The sequence below is a fragment of the Pygocentrus nattereri genome, chromosome 3, assembly GCF_015220715.1.
Source record: "Pygocentrus nattereri isolate fPygNat1 chromosome 3, fPygNat1.pri, whole genome shotgun sequence".
Classification (NCBI taxonomy): domain Eukaryota; kingdom Metazoa; phylum Chordata; class Actinopteri; order Characiformes; family Serrasalmidae; genus Pygocentrus; species Pygocentrus nattereri.
The window spans coordinates 21357995-21371100 of NC_051213.1; the positions used below are offsets into that span (position 1 = coordinate 21357995).

The 13106-nt window shown below is 39.1% G+C and overlaps 1 protein-coding gene across 2 annotated transcripts; it reads right to left on the minus strand.

Moving 5' to 3' along the window:
• Window positions 1–641: 641 nt before the first annotated feature.
• On the minus strand, window positions 642–13024 carry yme1l1a (YME1-like 1a). Of its 2 annotated transcripts, none has more exons than XM_017700328.2 (18): window positions 12860–13024; window positions 11035–11178; window positions 10537–10720; window positions 9483–9578; window positions 8845–8954; window positions 8504–8651; window positions 8146–8253; window positions 6642–6815; window positions 6384–6536; window positions 6078–6210; window positions 5925–5987; window positions 5253–5365; window positions 5014–5169; window positions 4750–4901; window positions 4520–4646; window positions 4355–4428; window positions 2005–2091; window positions 642–1883 (listed from the first exon to the last, which is right to left on the minus strand). In XM_017700328.2, the coding sequence occupies exons 1-18, from the start codon at window positions 12890–12892 to the stop codon at window positions 1740–1742; spliced, it is 2199 nt and encodes a 732-aa protein (XP_017555817.1). In that variant the 5' UTR covers window positions 12893–13024; the 3' UTR covers window positions 642–1739. The 2 variants fall into 2 exon arrangements, with proteins under 2 accessions (XP_017555817.1, XP_017555818.1); XM_017700329.2 differs by having other exon boundaries at window positions 1740–1883; window positions 8170–8253.
• Window positions 13025–13106: the final 82 nt, after the last annotated feature.

Consider the following 13106-nt stretch of genomic DNA (forward strand, 5'->3'; position numbering starts at 1 on the left):
ACATCTTTTACAAGTTAAACATTCTGGGGCACACCAAATGCAAATCTCCTCCACTTCTCGTCGCCAACCAGAGAGCATGTGATCATGTCCATGCCTGTAGCCCAAAACATGGGCCTTTATAAAGATTTTTAGGACAGGAAGAAGAGTTTAAACAAAGGTCTCTTTTAAGAGTATTTAGTTGCACATAATAGTCTTGATGTAACCCACAATTAAAATGCTTTGAAACAAAAGCCAGTAATTGCATGGTTGGGCAAAGAAGAAAAAGGCAGTTTAAGTTTATATAATAGGGGCATTTTCCCCAACCTTAGTCAGCGGTATAGAACGGTCTCAATCCTGATTGGGCAGGAAGAAGAGCTTAAATGTTGCCATGCACTACTGATGAGAGAAAATAGGAGAAAGCAGGTGAACCAATGAACTGAATGATATACCTTTTAATAAGTTACTCTCAAAAAAAAAAAAAAAGAAAAAAAAAAAAGCTAAACTGAACTTAGGTCTAGACAACCCACTCACTCTTTTGAGATAAGGTTGGTAACTTTAAAAGATAAGTTTACTTTCATTAAACCACTGGTAATTATGCTAATATAGGTAATTATAAAGGAATGCTATGGTGATTCTACAAACAAGATTGATGGGAATTTTAGTACACTTCAATAGTTTATTGTTCATTTTATTTGGGCAAATAAGTCTCACTGTGTAGTAAATCTTACCCAAAACTTTACAAATACACTTATATACAGTGTTGCCACCATAACTCTTACATCACTCACAGACTAGTCGCAGTTTATGGAGCAAAGACAAGGTTTTGGAACATGACGAATATTAAACAAATAAATAAATCTGTAAATAAAATCACTGGTGTGTGCACCCACCTCAATAACCTACCAATTCCGGCTGATGTGCAAAACAGAAATCTATACCAGTGATCCATGTTTACCACTTTTACTCCCTTCATTTCATTTGGGAAATGAAAAAAGCTCATCTCTCTTAAAATGGTCTTGTGACAATTAGCACAAACCTTTGTGTAACGTAAGCAATTTTTCCCATCTTCTAAGAAAAAAAAAGAAAAATCTGAAATACAGGGGTTCTCTCAATAGCAACAATACATAGATTTGCAGAAGGAGTCCTTGATTTGTGGAGAAATACTATATATTGAAGTAGCCCTAAAGTTCACACTCTCCACACTCAAATGGTGCTGTACACTGCAATGTATATTATACATCTATAGTAACTGTACAGAAATATACCAACTACCAAAATCATTGATTACTACAGAACAATGATTTTTATTTCCTACTTGAGTCATTCATAGCTAGGTCCCACTCTTATTTCTGTTTCTCTTGATTATAGGGATTAATTTACAATGATGGTCCTTCTCCCCTGCGTAAGGTGTGCACAACAATACTCAGTGAATAACAGGCTGCAAATACACAGTGGCAACATTCCATTGTCAAAGTGGAGAGAAGAGACTTATAAGGGAGGTAAAAATGTTTTTTTTTTGTTTTGTTTTTTTAACAAGCACAGAAAAACAGAGAACCTCAAATGATTTAAAGAGAGTTTTCTGAGAAAATATGATGCAAAAGCAATGCACAATTAAAGTAAAACAAAAAAGTGCAATTTCAGTACATTTGTTTCAATTGATTGAGTGGAAGAAATTGTATCAAGAGTTCTACACATTCCACTGTTTGTTTGAAAGAACAAGGTTATAACCTTGAGTCTCTTTACAATCCCCATGAAAAATATCATCTTGGATCCAGTGATTTGCCCTCCAGAACCATTTGAATTTCTTTTGCATCCAGAGTCTCATAAGTGAGCAAAGCATCAGCCAGTTTCTTATGTTCTTTGCTGTATGTCTTGAGGAGTTTCTTAGCTCGCTCATATGAGTCCTGATGAAAGAATTACAAGAGCAGAAAATGATCATCATTAGCATTTGTACTCCTTTTGATTATGCTCACGCATGCCTGCATGCATGTGAATAACGGAAAAAGTCAAAAATGGTCTCTGTACCTGTAGCAGGACCCTGACCTCCTGCTCCACAGCTGCTTGTGTCTCTGGGCTATGTTTGGACAGGTCAGAGTAAGTCATGACTCCCAGCTGGGGAAAAAAAAAAAGTAGAGAAAACAATAGGCTCAGATTGATAACAACAATGATAATACCTTAAGAGGGGGAAAAGCCTCAGGTAACAGAGAACCACTCAGTTCTCAGCACACAGGGTAGGATTAGGAGCCAAAGTCAGGATCATACATAGTGCTTTTGAACCCATATATTGCTGTAGTCAGAACAAAACCTCGTATCTCCAAAATGGTAACTTTACAAGGAGAAGGACCATTTCTGTTGGTCATTTTATCATGAAATTTACACAGAGAACATAGAACCATAGGTACTTTCAAATTATGTCAAAAACTGAAAAATGACAAAAATGGAGATACGAGGTTTTGTTCCAACAGCAGCAATACGTACTTAAAGTCCTACTATTGCAGAAAAAACATTTTAATGAAACAAAACATTGTCAGTGTTAAAAGAAAGCAATTCCTTTTTATGATAAAAAGTACAAAGAATTACATTTTGGTCTGTTAATACAGTGCCAGTATGGTTTGGGGTAATTCAATACTTGAATTGACTTACTTCTAAATAAGCAACTAAAACTATATCTCAGTTTTCCTCCCTCATCATCTGGGTTCTCTGCCTCCCTCTGTCTCTCATCATCTGGGTCCTCTGCCTCCCTCTGTCTCTCATCATCTGGGTTCTCTGCCTCCCTCTGTCTCTCATCATCTGGGTTCTCTGCCTCCCTCTGTCTCTCATCATCTGGGTTCTCTGCCTCCCTCTGTCTCTCATCATCTGGGTTCTCTGCCTCCCTCTGTCTCTCATCATCTGGGTTCTCTGTGTCTTTCAGACCCTCATCATGTGGGTTTCCTGTCTATCTCAGTTTATTATCATCCATACTAAATTGCCAAAAGTATTCGTTCATCTGCCTTCACACGCATATGAAACTGAGTGAGATCCCATTCTTAATCCATAGGGTTTAATATGATGTCAATCCACCCTTTGCAGCTATAACAGCTTCAACTCTTCTGTGAAGGCTTTCCTCAAGGTTTAGGAGTATATGGGAATGAATTTTTGACCATTCTTTCAGAAGTGCATTTGTGAGGTCAGATACTGACGTATGTGATGGCCTGGCTCAGTCTCCACTCTTATTTCATCCCAAAGCTCTTCTGTCGGGTGCAGGCCAGTCAAGTTCTTCCACACCAAACTCACTCATCCATGTCTTTATGGACCTTGCTTTGTGCACTGGTGAGCAGTCATTTTGGAAAAGGAAGGGGCCATCCCCAAACTGTTCCCACAAAGTTGGGAGCATGAAATTGTCCAAAATCTCTTGGCCTGATGAAGCATTAAGAGTTCCTTTCACTGGAACTAAGGGGCCGAGGCCAACTCCTGAAAAACAACTCCACACCATAACCCCCCCCAGATGGAGAAGCGTGATTTGCCACTCCAGAGAACACGTCTCCACTGCTCTAGAGTCCAGTGGTGGCGCTTTACAACACTGCATTTGACACTTTGTATTGCACTTGGTGATGTAAGGCTTAGATGCAGCTGCTCGACCATGGAAACCCATTCCATGAAGCTCTCTGCGCACTGTTCTTGAGCTAATCTGAAGGCCACATGAAGTTTGGAGGTCTGTGGCAATCGAGTCTGCAGAAAGTTGGTGACCTCTGCACACTATGCGCTTCAGCATCCGCTAACCCCGCTCTGTCATTTTACGTGGCCTACTACTTCGTGGCTGAGTTGCCGTCGTTCCCAGTTGCTTCCACGTTGTTATAACCACTGACAGTTGTCTGGAATATTTAGTAGCAAGGAAATTTCATGACTGGACTGCACAGGTGGCATCCTAGCACGGTACCATGCTGCAATTCACTGAGCTCTTGAGAGCAGCCCATTCCTTCACAAATGTTTGTAGAAGCGGTCTGCATGCCTAGGTGCTTGGTTTTATACACCTGTGGCCATGGAAGTGATTGGAACACCTGAATTCAATGATTTCAATGGGTGACTGAATACTTTTGGAAATATAGTGTAGGTTCTGTGTCTTCGTCTGAATTCATAAAATAAAGGCATTTAAGATGAACTACTATGTTACTATCCTAAACTTTGTCTCCATAATCGCAGAAAAGGGTAGACTGTCTAACTTAACACTGTGTGCTCATAACTATGCCTGTACAGTACATACAATATGACACATAAAAGTAAGATTACACATATGTAATCAGCATGACATTATATACACAAAATACATTCATTTTAGAGAAGTATCACTTTTTAAGGCAATCTTGAACTTGACAATGCATGCAGGCAATAATCGTACCTTGTCACTCATTCCAAATCGTGTAACCATCATCTTTGCAATCTTGGTGGCTCCATCAAAATCACTTGATGCTCCTGTAAATAATAATTAGTATTTACAAACATAACCTAATTAACTAACAAACAAAAATTCACCTGTCAAAAGAAATCATAGATTAAAGCTCACCAGTAGTGATATTTTCACCCCCAAATATGAGCTCCTCTGCTACCCTGCCCCCCATACTGACATCCATCTGAGCCAACAGCTGAGCACGAGTCTCACTCCACCGATCATTTTCGGGGAGCATGGACACCTGAATCAGAAGATATAAATGTAAGATAAATACATAGGAGGATCTATGATGTTTAGGATTCATAATTACAGTGCAGCATAATGTGGTAATTACTGATATTTACATGACCAAGAGTGGGCCCTCGTGGCATGATGGTAGCTTTATTGATTGGCATAGCATCTTTGGTATAATATGCCACAATGGCGTGACCGGATTCATGATAGGCTGTGATGGTCTTGTTTTTCTTGTCTATCTCCACACTCCTGCGCTCTGGGCCTGGTGAGAAACACAGAACAAAAATGAGCTTTGGAAAGAATGTTAGTCCTTTGTAGTGAAGCCTTCCCACAGTAATCCCTCTCACATGTGCACAGAGAATGAGGCCCCTCACCCATAAGAATTTTGTCCTTAGCAAACTCCAAATCTTTCATTGTCACTGTCTCCTTTCCATCTACAGCAGCTTTCAGTGCTGCCTGGTTGACCAGGTTCTCCAGCTCTGCTCCAGAAAAGCCCACTGTTCCCCTGGCAATGATTTCTGCATCCACATCTACATCAAGCAAGTATACATGTTTAGTTTAAAAATACAACATACATTTGTGTATGTCTTGGCAACTTACTACATACTCTTACCAGAATCCACTTTGATTTTCTTTAAGTACCAGTTAAGGATCTCTGTACGTCCCCTCACATCAGGTCGGGGGACTGTAACTTGCATGTCAAACCTCCCCGGTCTCACCAGAGCACTTATATTGAAACACATACACATGTACATGAGCACTACACAGCAGACAAAAACTGAATAAACAAAGATAAATATATAAATGACTACAGTTTCATCATACTTCACAAGACCATTTTCTTGGTACATGAAGCTATTAAGATTAAAATTAAGTGACCCTTATTAGTCCCACAACGGGGAAATTTCAACCTCCGCATTTAACCCATCCATGAAGTGAAACACCACATACACTCTAGGGAGCATACACACTAGGGGGCAATGAGCACACTTGCCCGGAGTGGTGGGCAGCCCAATCCACAGCGCCCGGGGAGCAGTTGGCGGTTAGGTGTCTTGCTCAAGGACACCTCAGTCATGTGCTGTTGGCTCTGGGGATCGAACCAGCGACCTTCTGGTCACGAGGCTGATTCCCTAACCTCCAGCCCATGACTGCCCCATTAAGAAAGAAGTACTTCATATTACTCTTTCACTTTTTGCTTTTTGAAAATACAATTAGAGGTATATTCAGCTGTTAGTAAAATTGTGGTTGGAGAGCTATGGAATAATTTTTTAAACATTGTACTTACTTGTCCAAAGCTTCAGCAAAGTTTGTCGCCCCAATAACAATGACACCTTCATTTGGTTTAAATCTGAAATTTTGCAAAACAAATTTAAAAATTACAATTAGCCAAAGCTTATTTTACAGTATTAATAGATTTTGAATAATACAAACTACTGACCCATCCATTTCCGCAAGAAGCTGGTTAATAGTCTGCCGTGAATATGGGTGCATGGGTGACTCTATCCGTTTTCCACCCACACTGTCCAACTCGTCAATAAAGATCACACAAGGAGCATTAGCTTTTGCCTCCTCTGTAAGAAAAGGACAATAAAAATAAACCTTACAGAGCTTAAAAAAGAGAATGAAACAAGCAGTGATCCTATGTTTTACCAGCCATAAAGACGGTCATAGATCTGAGCTATTGCTACATGCATACAACATTCACATGCAGGGCTGTATCATCCTGAAAGCTCTTCAAACTTACTGAAGAGGTTCCTGATGCGACTTGCTCCAACACCTACAAACATCTCATCAAACTCTGACCCTGATGCATAGTAGAATGGCACGTCTGCTTCCCCTGCCACTGCTCTGGCAAGCAAAGTCTTTCCTGTACCAGGGGGGCCCACCAAAAGGACACCTGTAAGCAAGTTTAGAAATGGAAACAAATAGAAACTATGATTTTTCATCTTTTAAGAAAAGAGAACACACCTTCTATTCCGAGGGTATCGTTGGGTACCAATACCTTTGGGTAGCTTTCCACCAAGTGCAGTGAATTTTTGTGGATTCCTCAGGAACTCAACAATGTCCTGAAGCTCACTCTTTGCCTCTTCGACACCTTTAACATGCTCAAAGGTGACACTCTTCATTTGGATAGGATCTAGCGCAGAATCCAGACCAGATGTAGTACGGAATCGAACTGTTAACAGAAGAAGATATAAGCAAAGGAAAACAACAGACTGCAATATGGCAAAGAGACATGTTTCAGAAAACATCATAATATGATCTGCAGATACTGCAAACTTGGTTGGTAAAATCTTAATAACTAATTAAAAATCCACTAGGGGCTAATCAAGACAACAGTACCAGCCAACTGGCAGACAAGTTCTAGATCAGTTCAGTGGAAATTTGTTTTACAGCAAGATATACTAAATATACAACACAAAAATAAAAACATCATCAACACACAATAAAGCTCATACATTAAATCCAATAATCTAAAACAAGACCTTTCACAAATTTAATAGCCCTATAGCCTTGGGTATGAAAGAGTTCTTCCACATATTACTATTTACTATTGAGAGCCTATATCTGCATCCAAAAGGAAGCTGAAACTCTAAATTAAGTGGATGTTCTGGAAAACTCTATCAATCTCACTTTCTGAGTAAGGTGTCATTTAAATGAGCTTTGACAACACCAATTATTGCCACCTTAATGGCTTGTAGCAGGCTAAAAATCACTAACACCTGATCAAATTCAAGAATATATCTATCTTGGTACTGACTTCTACAATCATTTGTATAAAGAACATACAAGAGAGGAGACAAAACACAACCCTATGATAAGCCAGTTGAAGAGAGAAAGGTTTGAGATAAATTAATAAATATATCAACCCTAACTTGCTGTAGTCTATACATTAAAAAAATCCATAATTCAGGCTGCTAGGCTAGAACCAATATTAAATTATACTCAGAGTTTATTCACTAAGATTTGAAGTTTTACTGTGTTAAGGCATATGAGAAATCCACAAACAATAGTGTTGCATGAGTCTTTGGACCTTCAAGATGTCTATAAAGAAGTTTCAGCAGAGTAACAGTAACACTGTCTATGCCCTTAGCATATAGAACCGATAAGTGGAAACTTAGCCAGACAGTAATGATGGACTACACACAGCAAACAGAAGACTAGTAGGGTTTCCAAAGTAAATTTTATTTTTTATAATTTCTTGAATTATTAATTAATTTCTTTAATTACTAATTATTCTTTATTTAATTATATTTGTTTTCTTTCAGGCATACTTAAAAAATTAGCAAGATAGATACTTTGTATACATGAATACAGTGTATACAGTGAATGTTGTTTTGCCCACTCTCTACTTGCAGCAGGGATATACATCCGGTTTGTTAGTACAGAAAAAAAGGTCCAGAGCATTATAAAGAATAAGCACTATTTTTTCATCAAAAATAAATGATTCAGCATAAATATGATATGCATGCAAATATAGGGAGTAAATGAAAAAGGAAACAAACCAGTATCAGAAAAGGAGCCTTTACCCGAGAGAAAGGGGGTTCTTGAGAGACCATAGATGCCAACAAGTAAGAGGACAAGCAAAATGAGACGGGTCCTCTTAAGTGAATCTGTCAGAGGAAAAAAAAAAAACATAAAAATATTGGTTCCCTTCATTACTTTCATTATTTCCTTCATTGGTTTTGCTACATTTTATTCATTTGTAAAATCAAAGAGCTCCCATTACCCATTTATTACACAAAAATTCCTTTGCAATTAACTTGACCACAACCTATATCTTACTCTGTTCAAAAGGGTAAGGCCACGAATGGAAATGCACACATTTATGACACCACAGAAAAAACAGAATAGAGAACATGCCTTGTGTTCTCTGCATTAGGACTTGAGATTTCATAAAGCCTTCTGTGAAACCAGTCTTAAAGGCATCTTGTTGCTTCTCAGGAAGATTCTTCTGCTTCATTAACTGGTCGAGGCTTTCTGCTTCAGTTTTATCCCTCATGAGGAGACTCTGATAGAGAAAAACACACCAGGATGAATAAAGGACATAAAGACTGCCAAAACTTAAAAAAAAAAAAAGAGAGATAGGTTAACTCTTCTTTGCAATCCAACATCAAAGAGTTATCACATAACAATTTACTATCATATATAAAAAAAAGTGTTTAAATATCTGACAGCTCTACACCACAGAATGGGTCACTAACCTTCATGAATGCTGGAGTGTAGCCCTCAGGTTCTGCAGGACTCTCATAGCTAGACTGCAGCCTCTTAGTCTTGGACCTCAGAGTCTTGAAACCTCTGCTCTGGACACAAACTTTACAAGGAAGAGGAACAAAAATGAACTATATTACATACGCTCAGTGGCGGCTTTTGTACACCCGTTCAATAATAAATAGCTGACCGAGTTGCACGACTTACTGCATTATGGCTATCGTTTCAAACCGAATCCAATACAGCTGATGCTGATAATAATTTAATTTATTTTATTTTATTTAAGAGACCCTTATTAGTCTCACAATGGGGAAATTTCACCTCTGCATTTAACCCATCCATGAAGTGAAACACCACATACACTCTAGTGAGCACACACACACACTAGGGGGCAGTGAGCACACTTGCCCGGAGCGGTGGGCAGCCCAATCCGCAGCACCCGGGGAGCAGTTGGGGGTTAGGTGTCTTGCTCTAGGACACCTCAGTCATGTGCTGTCGGCTCTGGGGGTTGAACCGGCGACCTTCCAGTCACGAGACTGGTTCTCTAACCTCCAGCCCATGACTGCCCCAAGTATCTGCCAAGTATCTGAATATATGGGCCAGGGGTGTCATAGTTCACAGTTCACATTACCTTGTAAACGCTGAAGATCTAAGCAAACTGCCTGAAGTGGACTTTGTCTATGGAATAGAGGAGAACTGAAGAGTCCTGGTCTTCTGTGAGAGAAGCCTAGTAAAACATAAGTATGGACTGTCACTTCCATTAATGAAATAAGTAACTCAGCAAAGTCACTATGACCCTACTTTTTAACAGTGAAATAATAAAATTATTTAATGTGAAATAATAACAGTCATCAGTTACCCCATTACTCAAAACATATGTTAACATGTAATACTGCACACAAATTATTCACTTACAGGTATCTTTCCTCCCCACACAAATCTGTGGAACATATTTCTACTTAACTGTCACATAATGCATAAAGTCACATCTCTGAAAAACATTATGACAACACTCTATATGAGAGAGAGATAGATAGAGAGAGAGAGAGAGAGAGAGAGAGAGAGAGAGAGAGAGAGAGAGAGAGAGAGAGAGAGAGAGAGAGAGAGAGAGAGAGAGAGAGAGAGAGAGAGAGAGAGAGAATACTTTTACTGGTAGTGCCTGTCCATGCAGCATTAAATATCTGATCAATGTCACATGTCATTTGAACACTGCCTGACCATAGTAATGTAATGCTAATTGTAATGCTGTTCAAACATGCTTCAACACTTTAAAACTTGTTTTATGCTGAGTTTAATATGTTGGGGTGAAAAGAAGTATGTGCTATAACTTTTACCCAGGCAACATTTTATGTAGAATGATCTAATCAACAGAGTTATCATAGTAGAGCACAACCTATACCCTTATGTGCTCTCCCATTTGTCTGCAAGTTCTTTTAACTGCACATGTGACCTAAACATTTGTACCAGGATTTACATATACACAAACAAGCAGAGCTTGGAGTACAAGGTATAAATAACTTTATACTTGTCATCAGACAATGCATGTTAATACTTGGTATGATTAGGGTCCAGAACACACTTATGTGGCCAAATGTTAATGGAATACGGATAAATAATTTCTGGACATTAAGTGGATATGAGATGCAAAAAAAGCCAAGTGTAAATAGGCTCACAAAAAATCATACCATGTTTATTGTGAAAGAAGGAATCTGTAGAGATGTGAGATGTTTTCCATCTTGTGGACAGATGGCACACACTAGATTCTGAGCTTTCCTCAGAAGCTAGTGTGGGTAGCAGCCTGTTCAGCAGCTCATTTGCTCCATTCAGTCTCAGCTCTGACAAGCCCAAGTCCTTAAGGTTTAGTTTAGGCTGGAGGAAAAAAAGTCAACCACAGTCAGGAACACCAGTACCTTGTGAAATCATTACCGTTCATACACAAAATCAGAAACAAACTTATGTATAAAGAAATGTTCCCATTACTGTTATATTCTTGAAAAGCACCAAAATCTAACATCATGTATGTATTGACCACATCTGTACATCTGTGCTTGTCCAGGTTAAACTGTTTGTTTATTAATTCTTATCAGCAATAAATAAATACATTTTAAAAACCCAACAATGCTCAATCAGCAACTACAGAATAAGCAGTCTCAATTCACAAGATGTTTTGTGATAAAGCATACCTGTCTGTCAGTCTTGTTAAGAAGCAGTTCATGCTCTGGTGAAATATCTCTCTGTAGACTCTGAACTGAGGTAGTAGCAGCAGAGGTGGCTGAAGTTTTCAAGGAGTGAAGGGCGTTGATAATATGAGTCAATGGCACAGTTACCTAAAAGGCAGATTATACATGGCATAAATGCATGAGATCATAATCCTCTGGCCCTTGAGTACACAAAATAAATATTTTTCAAATATAATTACACTAAACACATGCAATCATCATGAACACTGGGAATCAGAGCAAACAGGACATTCTGATCTGCGTCTCACATTCTAATGAATGAGAGTGAAACTGAACATATTATTATAACTACAACACGCTTTTCAAAAGCCATAAATCAAAAATATCAATCTCTCTATTGTTTTGTATGGTTTGTTATCACTGTTTTAGAAGATCAACATTTGGCACAGGGACTGTTCACTATGTAATATGTAGTTTTTAAGTACCTTTCTAACCCGAACATCTGTAACTGTCATGACATAATTAAAAATCTGTAATATTAAAATATTTACCACATAAAAAAACTCAAAAATGGTCCAGAAACAGAATATACATACTGATCAGCCATAACATTTGTCACCTCCTTGTTTCTACACTCTATCAATTTTATTAGCTCTACTTACCATATAGGAGCACTCTGAAGTTCCACAATTACAGATTGTAATCCATCTGTTTCTCTGCACACTATGTTAGCCCCCTTTTACCCTGTTCCTTAATGGTCAAGACAGGACCACCACAAAATAAGTATTATTTGGGTGGTGGATCATTCTCATTACTGCACTGACACTGATGTGGTGGTGTGTTAGTGTGTTGCATTAGTACGAGTGGATCAGACACAGCAGTGTTGCTGGAGTTTTACACACTGTGTCTATTCACTATCCAGTCTATTAGACACTCCTATCTTGTTGGTTCAGCTTGTAGATGTACAGAACACAGAGTACAGCTCATCTGCTGCTGCACAGATTGTGCTGGGCATCTTATGTGTATGATCTACTTGTGCCAGCGCAACACACACTTGCACACTACCACTACGGCAGGTTCACTGCAAAATACACCCGCTCTGTGAGGATTCTGCCCATCAAAGATCAGGGTAGATTGGGTTAACACAGTATGCAGAGAAACAGAAAAAACTCGCTAGCGTCACACACTTTTCTCCAGCTTTTTAACTAGTTAAATTTCATTCAACTGATTGGAAACTGAAAGCGCACTGCCACTGTCTTCATGTAGCTAACCTACGTTACTCAACACAATGTTAGACGCTGAAATGTCTGAAAGCCTCCACGAACCAAAATATATGCCACAATTTAAATATGTACATGGCCAGGAATACAGTAACGCTACTTTCCTTAGTTGGTAGTGTTAACGCCAGGCTGTTGTGTGTTGCATAACTGCCGTAACTGTAACTACTGGCTGTTCCAGATAGCTGAACTAACGTTACGTGCCAGGACAACTTCGCTAGTCAAGAACAGGACAAAGCTAGCGACTGAGATATGATATACCCAAGGACTGTTTATCTTCGATAGAAATAAGTTACTGTCATATATGTAAAGCGTGTAGAAAGCAACACATTTGACGTGAAACGTAACCACCTACAGAGCTACTTAGACAAAACCTCATGATGGCCAGGTTACCGCTAAGTTAGCTAACCTAGCTAAGTTAGCTAACGCTAGCTAGCAGACTCATGTCTGGATGCCGCTGCTAAGCGCCAGCGGTGGGTGTTATATTATTATTATTAATCTTCAGTCAATGTGTACAGCGGGCTAAAATATAGTTTAAGATCGTACATTACCTGAGGCTGAAAATACGTCGTTAAAAAGAACATTATTCAAAACGGCGAGCTAACTCCTCGGGAAAAAATGAACGTCCCTCAGTCTGCCGTCCTTTGGTTTCCCCTTTAAACGGAGCTAACCCGCTAATGCTAACGCCGCCGTCAGCCTGCTTCTGCTGCTTTCGCCTCAAAACCCAACAACAAAAACACTGCCATCTACTGAACAACAGCGCCCGCATGACCCCAGCACTTCACTAGAACCTTCTCT

Excerpts from the sequence above, each read along its gene's own strand:
- yme1l1a (XM_017700328.2), bottom strand. The coding sequence starts at position 12,892 with ATGTTCTTTTTAACGACGTATTTTCAGCCTCAG. Across the intron at positions 9,579-10,536 it reads CTTCTTTCACAATAAACATG|GCTTCTCTCACAGAAGACCA; the intron begins GTATGATTTTTT and ends ATGTTTTACTAG. Across the intron at positions 5,170-5,252 it reads GAAAATCAAAGTGGATTCTG|ATGTGGATGCAGAAATCATT; the intron begins GTAAGAGTATGT and ends TGCTTGATGTAG.